Genomic DNA, 13,122 nt, shown 5'->3' with positions numbered 1-13,122 from the left:
ATCACCGATAGATGAAATTATGAAATTACATAGATATACCTCAAATCAATCTTTCCTATTAATTGTACACTCAAAATCATAAACCACATCATTGCACATCAAACATACTGCATTTGGTGGTTTATTCACCAATACATTGAACAATTCATAAATCTAATTGTCAAATCAAATTCGTCTACCAACATGGTCAATCCATCATATGTAGAACACTATGTTTTCAACTATGACAAAACCAAAATGACTCTTCATGGAATTTAACACGAATAATCTTCCTTATTGCATCATTATGCCAACAGTTATTTGTGTAAAAAAGGTTATAGTGGACAAGTGATAGTTTTCAAATGGAATATGGACCAACTTCTAAGGATAAAAACCTAATCTAAACATTTTCGAATAGAATCTTTGAATTATCACTAATAAGCTTGTTTTATGTTTATGATACGAGAGGGACACAAATTGGAAAAGAAGAGGAGGTTTGAGTGCATTTGTGTATGTGTGTGTGGGCATGCACACGAGAGAGGGGGGGGGGGGGGGGATTAAAGGTAGATAAGAAGAAAGCAAAAAATTGATATATAGAAAGAGGTACAATATTAGATATATTATATATTTAGTAATTTTTGTATTTGCAAATGAATATATATTAAGAAATGTAAATATGGTTAAATTACGATTTTCTTAAAGAATAATAATTAAATTTGAATATAATGTATAATTTTTTTTTAAAATACCATAAAAATTGTATAATATACATTATAAATATATTTATAATACTATTCTAAAAAATAAATTTAAGAATTTAGATTAAATAGAATATTATTTATCATAATAGTAAAATTTACTTATAATATATACTAGTATAGATATCTTAAATAAATCAATCTAAAAAATGCTAATAGATATTGACTAAAAAAATGATTAAAATTTAATTTACAATACCCAAAACTATTTATATTTCTTTTAATGTTGGTTACTTTTTTTCACTAATTTAAGTTTTCTATTTTAATTTCTAAAACAAATTGATGATTTATATCTTCAAAGTTCCAAACATTATAATTTTAATAAATATTTTATGTGGTGTCTATTAAATTATTTTTGAAAGTATATTTTGTTTATAATTAAAATTAAATTTTGATGTGTAGATGGTTGTCAAATTTAACCTAGAACACATTAGTATCCACATTAATAATAATAAAAAATATAATAATTATAATAATAATAAAATTATGTAAAAATATTTTAAAGTTAATATGCACATTGCGAAAACAGAGTAGGTGTCGATAAGTAGGAGATGATTTCCACAGCTAGTCAAATTGTGATGTGAATATCAGGATTTAACTGTGTGATTTTGAGTCAAACTCGATGGCCCATGTTTCATGAGTAGTGATTCAACATGAATCCATCTCTCATGAGAATAAATGGAACACTTAGCACTCATTGGATCTAGGTGATGCTCACAGGGGTGAAGCACCGGGACTTCTCGGGAGGTCACCTATCCCAGTACTACTCCAACCTGAGCGCGCTTAACTACGGAGTTTCCTCCACAGTTAAACCCAAAGCTTGCAACCCCATTTGCAAAACCTTCACCAAGTGTTGTGCCTTATGAAACATTCATTAGAAAACCCCTTAAGCTCATCAATTGATAAGTAGGAGATGATTTCCACAGCTAGTCAAATTGTGATGTGAATATCAGGATTTAACTGTGTGATTTTGAGTCAAACTCGATGACCCATGTTTCATGAGTAGTGATTCAACATGAATCCATCTCTCATGAGAATAAATGGAACACTTAGCACTCATTGGATCTAGGTGATGCTCACAGGGGTGAAGCACCGGGACTTCCCGGGAGGTCACCCATCCCAGTACTATTCCAGCCTGAACGCGCTTAACTACGGAGTAGGTGTCTTTAACGTTTTTCCTAACACGTCCTCTATGTGGGAGCTGGAATATATGAGTTTCCTCCGACCAAATAGAGGTATACAAGCCCATCCATTCACAGTTGGCAGTATCCTCACAGTGTGTGCCAAAATGGGAGCCCAACAAGAGGGCAGGGACATTCATCAAATTATAATTTAAAAAGGGATTGTTTTTGCAGATTTAGTAGTCGCTAATGAGCAAACAGACATCAAAATGTGGGAGCGCTTAAATTGTTTGACAAAATGCCTGAGAAGAGATGAGGATTTATAGATTGCAATGGCTGTAATATGTGCATAGTGGTTTCCTTGAGGAAGCAAATGCGTCAAACAAATTTTTCTTTGACCATCTTTAGTGTTCTGTATCTTCACCGTAGTTTGCTCTACGACGGTGCTCTTTCATTTGTAATATTCTGTAATTTCATGTATTCTTTCAATTAATAATAGAGTTAGCTTTTCTTTGTTTATGCTTTTTTGGTTCTGTATTCTCTACAAAAGCTCTGTTTCCTTCTTTCAGCCAGCAAATGTGATCTCAAGAAATTTAATGATAGCGGAATATAACAAAATGGATTGATAGGTGGAAATCCAGATTCCACAACCTTTGTTAGCATCCCCCCAACTTATGTATTTTTAAATCCGATGAACTTCCATGTCCATTCCTTGTTCCAAAGCTCCTTATTTTAGAATGGCTGGGATTACAAGACCATATATGAACCACTTGTAGGTGGAAATCTGCAACACAAATCAAATGGGTTACTTACATTGAAGAAGTATTAAATTTTACGGATAAAAACAGAAATATCTTTTTCCTAAGATGGCTTAAGAAGTTCCCAGCCAACAAAACAAGAGGTCTCTACTTAACAGGCGAAAGTTGTGGAGGTAATAATTATTGGAAGATAATGTACTTAGAAATTCAAATCGAAGTAATGTAAAAGTCCAATCTTTTAATCATTGTGTACATTGGTACTCAATTGTTTCCTGTCCAATATAACTACTGCAAATTTATTTTTTGAATGGTAAAAACTCAGAGATTTCTGGACATATTCAAAAAATAATCTTAGCATGACCATGCAATTCTACAGGTAGATATTTTTATTGAGGATTCCGGATCTGGTATTATACTATCATGCAATATTTCTCATTCTATAAACTCTCTTTCTAGTTGATTGTTCTTTGGGTTTTCTGTTTATGTTCTATTTTTATATCATTTTGAAAGGTGGTTTCTAAAGGATACACGTGGATATCTCCTTTCATTTACGGTCTGCCAAAATACTTGATACATAGATATACTATGTGTTTTGGGTGATTGGCTTCACATTCAGGTACAATACCCAATGCCGCATATACCATAGGCATCTTGTGAGCCTACTTGGTTACTGTGAAGAGAATGAGCAGCAGGTGCTAGTCTATGATTATATGTCAAACGTGAGTGTATTTAGTTTTAATCACTTGTATGGTAAGAATATTTTATCATATAGTATTTGCCTACTTTTTAAAAGTATTACGCAGTTGTCTTAAGAGAGATTGTGTTGGGGCAGATTCAACACCTCAAGAACTTGCATAAAATAAGTGATGTATATAGTTTTCAAGTGTTCCTTTTGAAGCCTCTAAGTGGACGTGAGGCGTTAAGATTGAATTCCTCAGCTTCAAAACATAACCTAGTGAATTTGGTACCTTACAATCATGTTCACACCTCATGTCAATATTTTGGGCATTGGTTATTATCTAGTGGGCGCATTAAACCATTTAAGTTGGAAAACATGAAAGTTTATGGTATAGCCTGTGAATACAATGACATTTTCTGTTGTTATGAGCATTAAAATTTTTTGTGTATGTTGTTTCTCAATTTCGGGGACATGCATGCAGTTCTTTCTCCAGTTATATGTAGTATCAGTGAGTTAAATGAGTATAATAGCATAGATTGAATGGTGGAAGCATCAGTTATGATTTTTTTTGTGTCACAGGAGGCCTGAAGCCTTATGCATTTCAGCAGTACCCTTGGTTTTTTTTATATTGGTACTTGGACATTATTAGTGTAGGCATTTTTTTAGAGTGATGATTTTTTATAGCATTGATGATATTTCTATATCTTATGGAGCTATATTGGACCACTGATTAATATCTAAGTTGATTTTGGTTCAGAAATTGATTTTTTATGTTTTTAAAGTCACCTTTTTGGCCTCATGGGCCACGGGTCCACGTGGATTCCCCCGGGTCTGCGGTTTGTCTGGACAGGATCCTGCCCGAACTCGAAGTGGACCCGGACTCGAGCTCCAGCTCCGAACCCAACTCCTTAGATTAACATAAAAAATAATCTGAAATCAGGAGAGAAGTTGTCTATAAGAAGTTTCTATAATTGGTTGGTGTAAAGAGACTTCCCAACTATGCTAAATGGAGTATATACATATACAAAAAAAACTGTTTAAAAGAATACAAAATCTAGTTTCAGGCTCAATAATCTAATAGCTCTAAACCCCCCAATATTTGTGAATGTACTTTTCATTTATTGTGAAAAGATTGAAGCTGCAGTTTACTGCTTTGGTAGGCTTCCTGATATATTTTCCTGGTTGCAGTGAATTCTTTTTGGGACAATCAGTGCATTACAGGATTACTTTTTGTTGTGGTTTACTACATTATGAAACAATGTTGTTCTTTGTTAAATGAAAGCACGAGTTCTGTGGTTTTATCTGCGGCTGCTACCATATAAGATATTATTGCGCGCCTAGTGTTAGATCCTTATTTGTTTTGAGCTATGAAATGAATTTTGTTTTCATTTGGTGGTTCATGGTTTTCGTCTATTTTCTTTTCATATCCCTTGAGGTTATTCTGTGATATCTTTCTTGACAGCTACCGATGATGTAAATGCAATGGTTACCAAAGCTATTTTCAGACGGAGTGAATAGCTATTTTCAGACGGAGTGAATAGTAGAGATCCGATCTTCTTGATATATGAAGTACATTTATTCAGAGTTTTGTGACATTATACCGGCTCTTGTACATTAAATACTAAATGTCACACGGCAAAGGATTGCACTGACACAAATGACTGATTTTTTGATAGATTGTGTTCATTCTCACATGGTTGGTTGGTTGGTTGGTTAGGACTCTGGTCCAATTTAGTACTTATATGCTTTTGATACCATCATATTCCTTTCTAAAACCACATCTGTTACTCAACAAAAACAGAGGTGCCACATTTGAGAGATCATCTTCTCATAGACAAATAGAGGTAACATATCTGCTTTTGAGTCAATGTGTAATAATTCAACATCGTTCCAAAAGCAATTGTAAACATGATTTGTAGGTCTATCCTAACCTATCAGGTTTCCATGACTGCAAAGAAGTTCTCTCTAAACTACAAAGATGGATGTAGCATTTGTCTCGTGGTCTCCATCATCCAGTTTTCTTCTCTTAGAATCCTAGTATTGTTTTCCATTGCAAAACACACAAAGAGTGTCATATGATCTGCACCCACACACCCTTAAAAAGTTTGATCTGATTTCCCAGAAAACATCTTAAGCCTGCAGGTGATGATGATAGAGAGAAAGGAGGAAAAATGTGCAGGAGAAGATTAAGGATAAAACATTCAAGCCATATAAGCAAAGAACAGAGAAACTTAAAAGTCAATGTGACAATAGAGAAAGGATGAGAGAATAAGTGGGGCATTCAAACTGTAGGAACAAGCATTGTAAGTCCAAAAACATCTCCATTGGAAAAGGGAAACGGCTATCCAGCCACTGGCTTCTAACGTTTCCATGGAAAAGCATTAAATTAAAAACAATATCCCTACCTGTTATATGGGTCATGGTCCTGTCAGCAATCTTCACGACTTAATTCAAAAGAATAACATTAATCCTTAAAATTTAGAGCTGTGGGTTAATCATGAAAGATTTTACTAGTAAACCTTAAGAGGTTTATAGAACTAAAACAAAGCCATCTAGGTAGAACATAGCCTCAGAGGTTTACTTTCGTGCTTAACAGTAAATATTATGTTTAGTGTCGATGAGTACAAAATATTACATAATTTTACACACAACTAGGTGTCCATGGAGTCATCATGAAATATGTGTTCAAAAAACTTGAAAAGGAACAAAGTAGCTATTTGCTCCAGCAAGCAAGGTTCCCAGTTGAAGGTCTTTGAAACTAATAAGAAAATGCACTTGATAGGTGTAAAGCTAGTCTTCGCAAACTCTATCAGTGTCCCATCAAACTAATCTGGAATAGAAGATTTGCAGGAGGTTATACATATGCATGGATTTTCTACAATTTAATGCACCTAAAATAGGAGAAAGTGGAGCTTACACTTTCCTATTTATGAGTTTATGAGTAGAGAGAAATTTTATTGTTTCATAGGTGATCACTAAAGAGAACACAATCAGAACAGTAGAACTATAATAGGAAGTATGTATTTGAAATTATAAATTCAAAGAAGATTTAGGGGATGCCTCCCTATAATCAGCATTTGACAATTGAATAAGAACAATCCTTCCATTCAAAGGTCTTTATAAAAAAATAATAAATATAAAATAAAGAAACATTGTACTCTTGGGTAATTTACATTAATAAACAATAAGATAATATCACATATTATAATAATAAGAGTCCACCAAACCTTAACAGATGATAAAATCTGTTTGCGCAAAGAATGCAAATACCTTTCTAAAGTTTCAATCATCTAAGCTTCCAACAATCTTTGCCCCAGAAGAGAGGAAACCTCGAGCCAAAGGGCTATATCCCACAATTCCAATGCCAAGCTCCCTCCAAGGCAAGACACAAATGTTGGTCATTCAAAGTAAGAGACAAATCTAACATGGAAAACTCTTCTCCTAAAACATCACATACCTGCAAATTGGAATAATTTCTTCCTCTAGATCCCTACTGCACACAGATCACACAACATAAACTGTTCTAATGGGATGAAAAGCATGGGCTCTTTGAATATTGTTGCTGCTGAAGCCTCAGACAGTCTAATATATTTTATTTTTCCTCCGTCAACGAGGTTCTTCATTTCTTCAACCTGTTGTGATGAATACACAAGCAGAAAGAGTATGACACAATAGTTACACATGTACTGAATTCTAAAATGAAGAGGTAATCTATGGATGAAATATCAATTATATGGTCACCGAATCATCGAATTTGTTGTGATAGAAACAGAAAAACTCAAAAAAAATTACATCATACTCCTGTAGTCCTCGTGGGTGGAAACCATGCGTTATCCAGGTTTTGTACTTGTTAAGTTTGGACCCATTTCCCGCCTTGGCTCATACTCAATTGATTTTTTGAGTATTCCCATTCAAACTCTAGAAACCGATCCATTATGGTAATAGCATTGCTATCGGATTGTTGTGTCAAGATTAGTGGTACAGAAGGATTGGCGTGGATGAGAAGCGGATTTAATAATTTATCAGGAAAAAAATGAGCGGGAGTAGAACTCCCAATACCCATGGGCGAATAATGCCCAATTCAAGGTCAGGGCAGAGGGTCCTCTGCATTGGACTTGGAACAATGTTTGGGGAAGAAAATTTGGTAATTGATGGTTTTGATTTGATCTATGAAGAAGATATCCAGAAAGCCAGATTGCCTCATAATTCCTTTGATTTTGAGTTGGGAGCGAAATATTCTGCATTTCCCCCACCTGAAGTGGATCAAACCCTCAAGATTGGGGGCGTTGCTGCTATGCATCTTGCACTTAATGAACCAGATCTGAATCTGAATACCCTACTTAAGTTACATTTGCCCAATTTCAATTTATCTGAGAAAATTGTTTCAGATGATCTTCTATAGCTCGGAAGCACAATGAATTCCATTTTCCATTTCAGAAAAAGAATATTTGATTTGAAAATTAGGTTTAGCAAAGACTCCCCTGAAATTTTATATTTCTTATCTTAATAAATTGTTACCTCTTTTAGCAAAGGACTCACCAGAAGCTTTCCTAAAGATCCAATTCAATCCTTTAAAAAAGGGTCTACAAAGTTTAGAACATTCATGCATTTATTTGCAATAATTTAAACATGGAAACCAATAAAGGTAAAATGAACCACGCAACTCTATTATTCAATATAGGCTGAACCCAATTATTCCTTTCTCATAAATGAAGATCATCTAAATTTTGAACGATTTACAGGTCCCATAATCTGTCCATTTCTAAAGGAATTAGAGAGGTGCAGGTGCAAGCAAAGGGGTAAATATCTGCACCCAAGGATCCATGTCTTCCCCGTACAATATTTGAGCACTGTAAACTACCACAAAATTGCTGGCGTCCAGTACTCGTATCAAGATATAATAGATCGCCTCTTTCCTTGTAATTGCTTGCAATTTTGCTCCCACCACTTTCTCAAATGTAAGACCAGCATTCTAGCCAACCAAAGAAATCCAAAGATTAAATGCACAATTACACAAACAATTTGGTAATTAGAATCGATAATATGTATCCCAAGTTCTACAGCCCATAACCCAGATCAAAACTTTTCAAATCAAAGAAAACAAAAGGGGGAAAAAAAGAGCGAAATGATTAATGGTTATTACATGGGCAGCGTTCCAGTCGGTTAGAGCATAGTGTACCAGCTTAATAACAGTCTCATTGTCTTCAAAATCAGGAATGTCCACAATCCTGGAAGCATATGCACTCTGGGTAATCTTAGATAATAAGCACAGCATTGTTATCGTCATCAAAACCATTCCAAGTCTCATGGAAGCCATTGCAGGAGTATAATTACTGACAGAAATTTCTGAATATATAGGACTCAAAAGCCGTTTATAACGGCTTGATCAAAGGTTAATTTGCACCCTTTTTCAACGGAAGGTCGCACAGGGCACTCGCGTATTTCTATTTGCCCACACTTCTAATTGGACACGTGTGCAAATGATTATTTAATTTTGATAATGCTTTTGCTTTCCCCCCTTTTCACAACTCGGAAACCTCTTTTTCTTTTTTTTAAGAGATTTCATTGGTTCGTTCCAGGCGTGAAATTTGACGGTCACGCATCTGTCATATGATTTTTTTATGGCGGTTTGATCATTTTGATATCTTTATTTTTATTTTTGAATAATATCAAATTTCTTAGTTCAAAAAATTATAAAATTATATAATAAATTATATAGAAACTTTCTAAAAAAATCTAAAACTAAAAAATAACTATACAATAACAATGCATGCAAAACTCAAAGATTCTAAGTTAATTAAGCCAAGAGGCTTTCTTAAGCGGAGAGGCTTTCTACACTGGCAACAATCTCCAATGTAAACATTTTCCATTTTGAAAAAAAAAAATGATTTTTTAAAAATTTGTACATGGTGAAATAAATCATTGTCTAAATTTGATTTGTTGAATTTTCCAGTCTCATTAAACTTCTATGTATTAATATAAACACATAGTATATGGAATTTTTTGTGTTCATTTGAATACAATATTTACTAAATTTATATTAATTCTTTTGAAATTATATACTTCTCGCCTTATTTTACAAAAAAAATTGAAATAAAGTTTTAGGTATGCTAGTATAAATATATAATAAACAATATAGAAACATTACATTACATATTCTATTACAAACATAAATAATATAATAATTAGTAATTAGTAAGTTTCTAGATTCATATTAAAATAGAATATTTATATCTATCACTTTAAAATATATAAACAAACAAATAACATATATTTATATTATAAAGTAAATTACTATATTAGTTATAATAGATTTTTACCATATTGATGTTTTAGAATAATATGATATGTTAGTCTATACAATCTAAAGAAAATTTAGACTGTCATATACGGTTAAAAAATGCAAAAACGGCCATTACGGCCATCAAATTCCAGGCCTAGTTAGTTCCCAAGTCATTTTTAGTTTCTAGTCTAGTTTTACTTTTTAATTTGTTTCTCCAATTAGAACACTTTATTATTCAATTACTTTTTGAACTATAAAGTTCTCATATTTTATTTATTATATTTAAAATAATTCAACATAATATATTTATTAATGCCGATAGGCATGACGGTGTGTTAATGTTAACTTTTATCTTTCTCGGTTAAATTTGACAACCATTTACATGTCAAAATTTTAGATTTTCAGTATGTGTCTTTTCTTTTTTCTTTTAACATTTTTCGCACCCCTCTATATTTCTATCTTATGTTTTGCTTTTATAAAATGTGAGATGCATGTAATTTATTAAAGTAGTACAAAGCAAAAAAATACATATAATAGTAATATAACTAGAGTCAAGGAGCAATGGTACACCTCAAACCCAACTAAAGATGGATAGAAGTGGTTATGTTGGGTATGCAAAATGGTGGGAGTGCTTCCACAATACCTCAACAACACATTGCCAAGCATTCACAACAACATTGACAAGTAAACACAACCAAAGAACTTATCGAAGGAGAAAGATGTAACACATCACAAACAACCTAGAAATACTCACACACTGATGAAAGATGAACATAAATTCAAAGGAAAAAATTATTATAGGGAAGAAAAGATGAGAGTCATCATAGATCCTACTATCATGTTATTGTCTAAATTCCTTAAATTTGTTGACTATCGATGCCAACCCAAAGAAAATTCCAAATTAACATTATCTTATTTCCACTTGAGGAGAACTCTTCATTGTTACCAATAAATATGTTCATTATTGCATAGTCATCGTGAATTACACATGATTTGAAAATAGCCTAGGCTTGAGGAACTTTTGCTCACATCCTTCCCTACTAAAGAAAAAAACAATGCCCAATCAACCTAAGATTGAAGTCATTCCAATACCTTGCAAAGTTTGTGAAACATGAGGCTAGAAATGTGGGGCCACAATTTTTCTCCCCATCATGTTTACCCAATTAGGGAAGCTAACAACTTACAACAAAGATGGAAGAAAAGTTTAAATACAATATCATTGTAAGTTAGGAAGCCTAACACCATGTGATGTAAAACATAGATGAATGTCTTCCACAACCCTTCATCGTGTATAGAAAATAGCCCATCACATTGTTCTTCTAATGAATCATGTTGACATTCACATGTTATACCAAATGTTCCATACTTAGCCAAAAAAAAGTGTCTAATGCTCCTTGCATATCTACAAATTCAAAATCTCATAGATATATTGATTAGGCCTCAACATTGTCTTGAAATGTGATTGTGTGAATATATAAAGAAGAGAGATAATTTAGTGCCCAACAATGAATTGTAGAGTATTGCAGTTGCATTGATTTAAATAATTATTTTGATGATGGATTTTATGGTTTAAGTATATTTGACATATGAAATATGTTCTAAGTGGAATTGATGTTAGTTGGATACTATATGATATTTTGATGTTTTCATATACTTTATATGAAATTGCGTTGTGAATGTTGCCTTGATAATTGATGGATTATGTGAATGCAAATTATACATATTTAATGTTGATTAATTTGTATTATTTATTATATGCATGATTTTCTTTAGTAATGTTGATTATATATGTATGACTTTTTTGGACTACTGATGTTCAGATTTAGTGTGCAAGAAATTAACTGCAAAAAATAAGTCACCCCACATAGCATTATTGACATAAATTAGACAATTATTTATTTAGGGTTTGGTAAGTGCAACCTAACCTAAGGTAGTACATGGTATAGGTTGCTTTATAGACCCACTTGGGCAGGTGGTCTCAAGTGGAGTCAAATCATGTTGAACCCATAGGTGAACTCAAGGTGAACTTTTGGGAATTTAAATGAGACCCGGGGGTTATATTTTGGTCAAAATTAGCTAACCTATTAGGTGTACCTTGGGTTGGGATTAATTTTTTACCTAAATAGTGTCCTAAACTCATCTATTACCCTCTAAAAGTACCCATTTTTTGTTTACCTCACAATCATACAAGGGGACAAAAGTGGAAGAGAAGGACTTGGATTCCTTTCCTATTAATGACAATTGGTTGTGAAGTGGGTAGGATGCCTTTTGAGATGGTCATTTGATAGAGGTTGGAGGTTGTTTATCCACTCTTGTTTTTTTTTATATGTCTTAGTTAGAGAAGTATTTGGAAGGAGAAAGGGAAGGATAACTCTTCTAAACTTTCATTTAGCTTGAGCTTGGAGAAAGGTTAGTTGCACTCTCGCCATGGAAAGATTTCATTTTTGTTGCATTGTTGGTTGCATTGTAGCATAGTTGTTTTCATATTGTAGTCTTGCATTCTTGTACATTTTTCTTGCAAGTTTTTGTTGTTTCTCTTGCTTTCCTATGAATGTTTACTTATGAAAGTTAAGTTCATACTCACCCTTGGGAGGGAAGAAGTAGCCTTGTGAGTGAAGGGTTTTTGGACAACCCTTGTAGTGTAGAGTGTCTCCTCATGGAGGAGAGGGATATGGCATGGAGTATGGGTTTTATTGTTATTTTGTGTTACACATTTGGGGCTCATAACAAGAGATGTATTATGAGAAAAAAGGAAGTAGTATGTGGGTGAAAGTATGGATCTGTATCACCTTTGGGGCTAACTTTATCGATTTGACAAGACTGAATCCGATCGGACAACTTTCAGCAAGACAGAATTCGGCCAAAACCACGTGGCGCTGAGTAGGTGCCAAGTGGCGTGTACACATCCATAGGGATCTAGCCAAACCAGATCTGACCAAACCGTATCTAGCCAAATTCGATCTAGCCTAAACAAGAAAAATTATATAGGCCACAAGAAAATGAATCTATCGGTCATTTGCCTCGTACGAGCTTGCTGGAATTGTGGAGTGAGAAGTGCTACATGAGTCATTCGACCAGATCAGGGATGTCAACAATTTTTCCCAAATTTTTAATATGTTTTAAGTTTTATTTTATGTTTCCTTGGGTAAAAGTATGGTTTATAATGTGTATTTTTTATGTTTACAGTTTTAAACAGTTTAATTTTTTTAATATTATTATATGTTAATATTTTTAAGTACTATAATATTAGAGAAAGTTTAGAAAAAATATTGAAATTTAGTAAATTTTAGACATTATTAGAGAAATTAGATTGATTGTATAACATTATTTATAGAAAATGGTAGAAAATTATATAGAAAATAGTAGAAAATATTACAAAATTTAGAAAATATTAGAGTAGTTAGAAACTTTTGAAACTTTAGAAAACAATAGAATTTTTTTATTAAATATAGAAAATTAGTTAGATATAATATTAGAGAATTTAAAGTGTAAAAAATGGATATAGAGCTATCACTCATTCCCAAGAATGGGAAGAAGTAGACAT

The 13,122-nt window shown here is 33.0% G+C and overlaps 1 protein-coding gene across 1 annotated transcript; it reads right to left on the bottom strand.

Annotated features, from left to right (window-relative positions):
• Nucleotides 1–7,937: 7,937 nt before the first annotated feature.
• On the bottom strand, nucleotides 7,938–8,679 carry LOC149557197 (uncharacterized). Its single transcript, XM_089831915.1, has 2 exons — nucleotides 8,439–8,679; nucleotides 7,938–8,267 (listed from the first exon to the last, which is right to left on the bottom strand). Exons 1-2 carry the CDS (start codon nucleotides 8,610–8,612, stop codon nucleotides 8,067–8,069), a joined length of 375 nt encoding a protein of 124 aa, XP_089688041.1. The 5' UTR covers nucleotides 8,613–8,679; the 3' UTR covers nucleotides 7,938–8,066.
• Nucleotides 8,680–13,122: the final 4,443 nt, after the last annotated feature.

Source organism: Cupressus sempervirens, chromosome 5, assembly GCF_028749045.1.
Source record: "Cupressus sempervirens isolate cs-2001-9-10 chromosome 5, ASM2874904v1, whole genome shotgun sequence".
Taxonomy (NCBI): Eukaryota; Viridiplantae; Streptophyta; class Pinopsida; order Cupressales; family Cupressaceae; genus Cupressus; species Cupressus sempervirens.
This window is presented reverse-complemented; position numbering and strand designations above follow the sequence as displayed.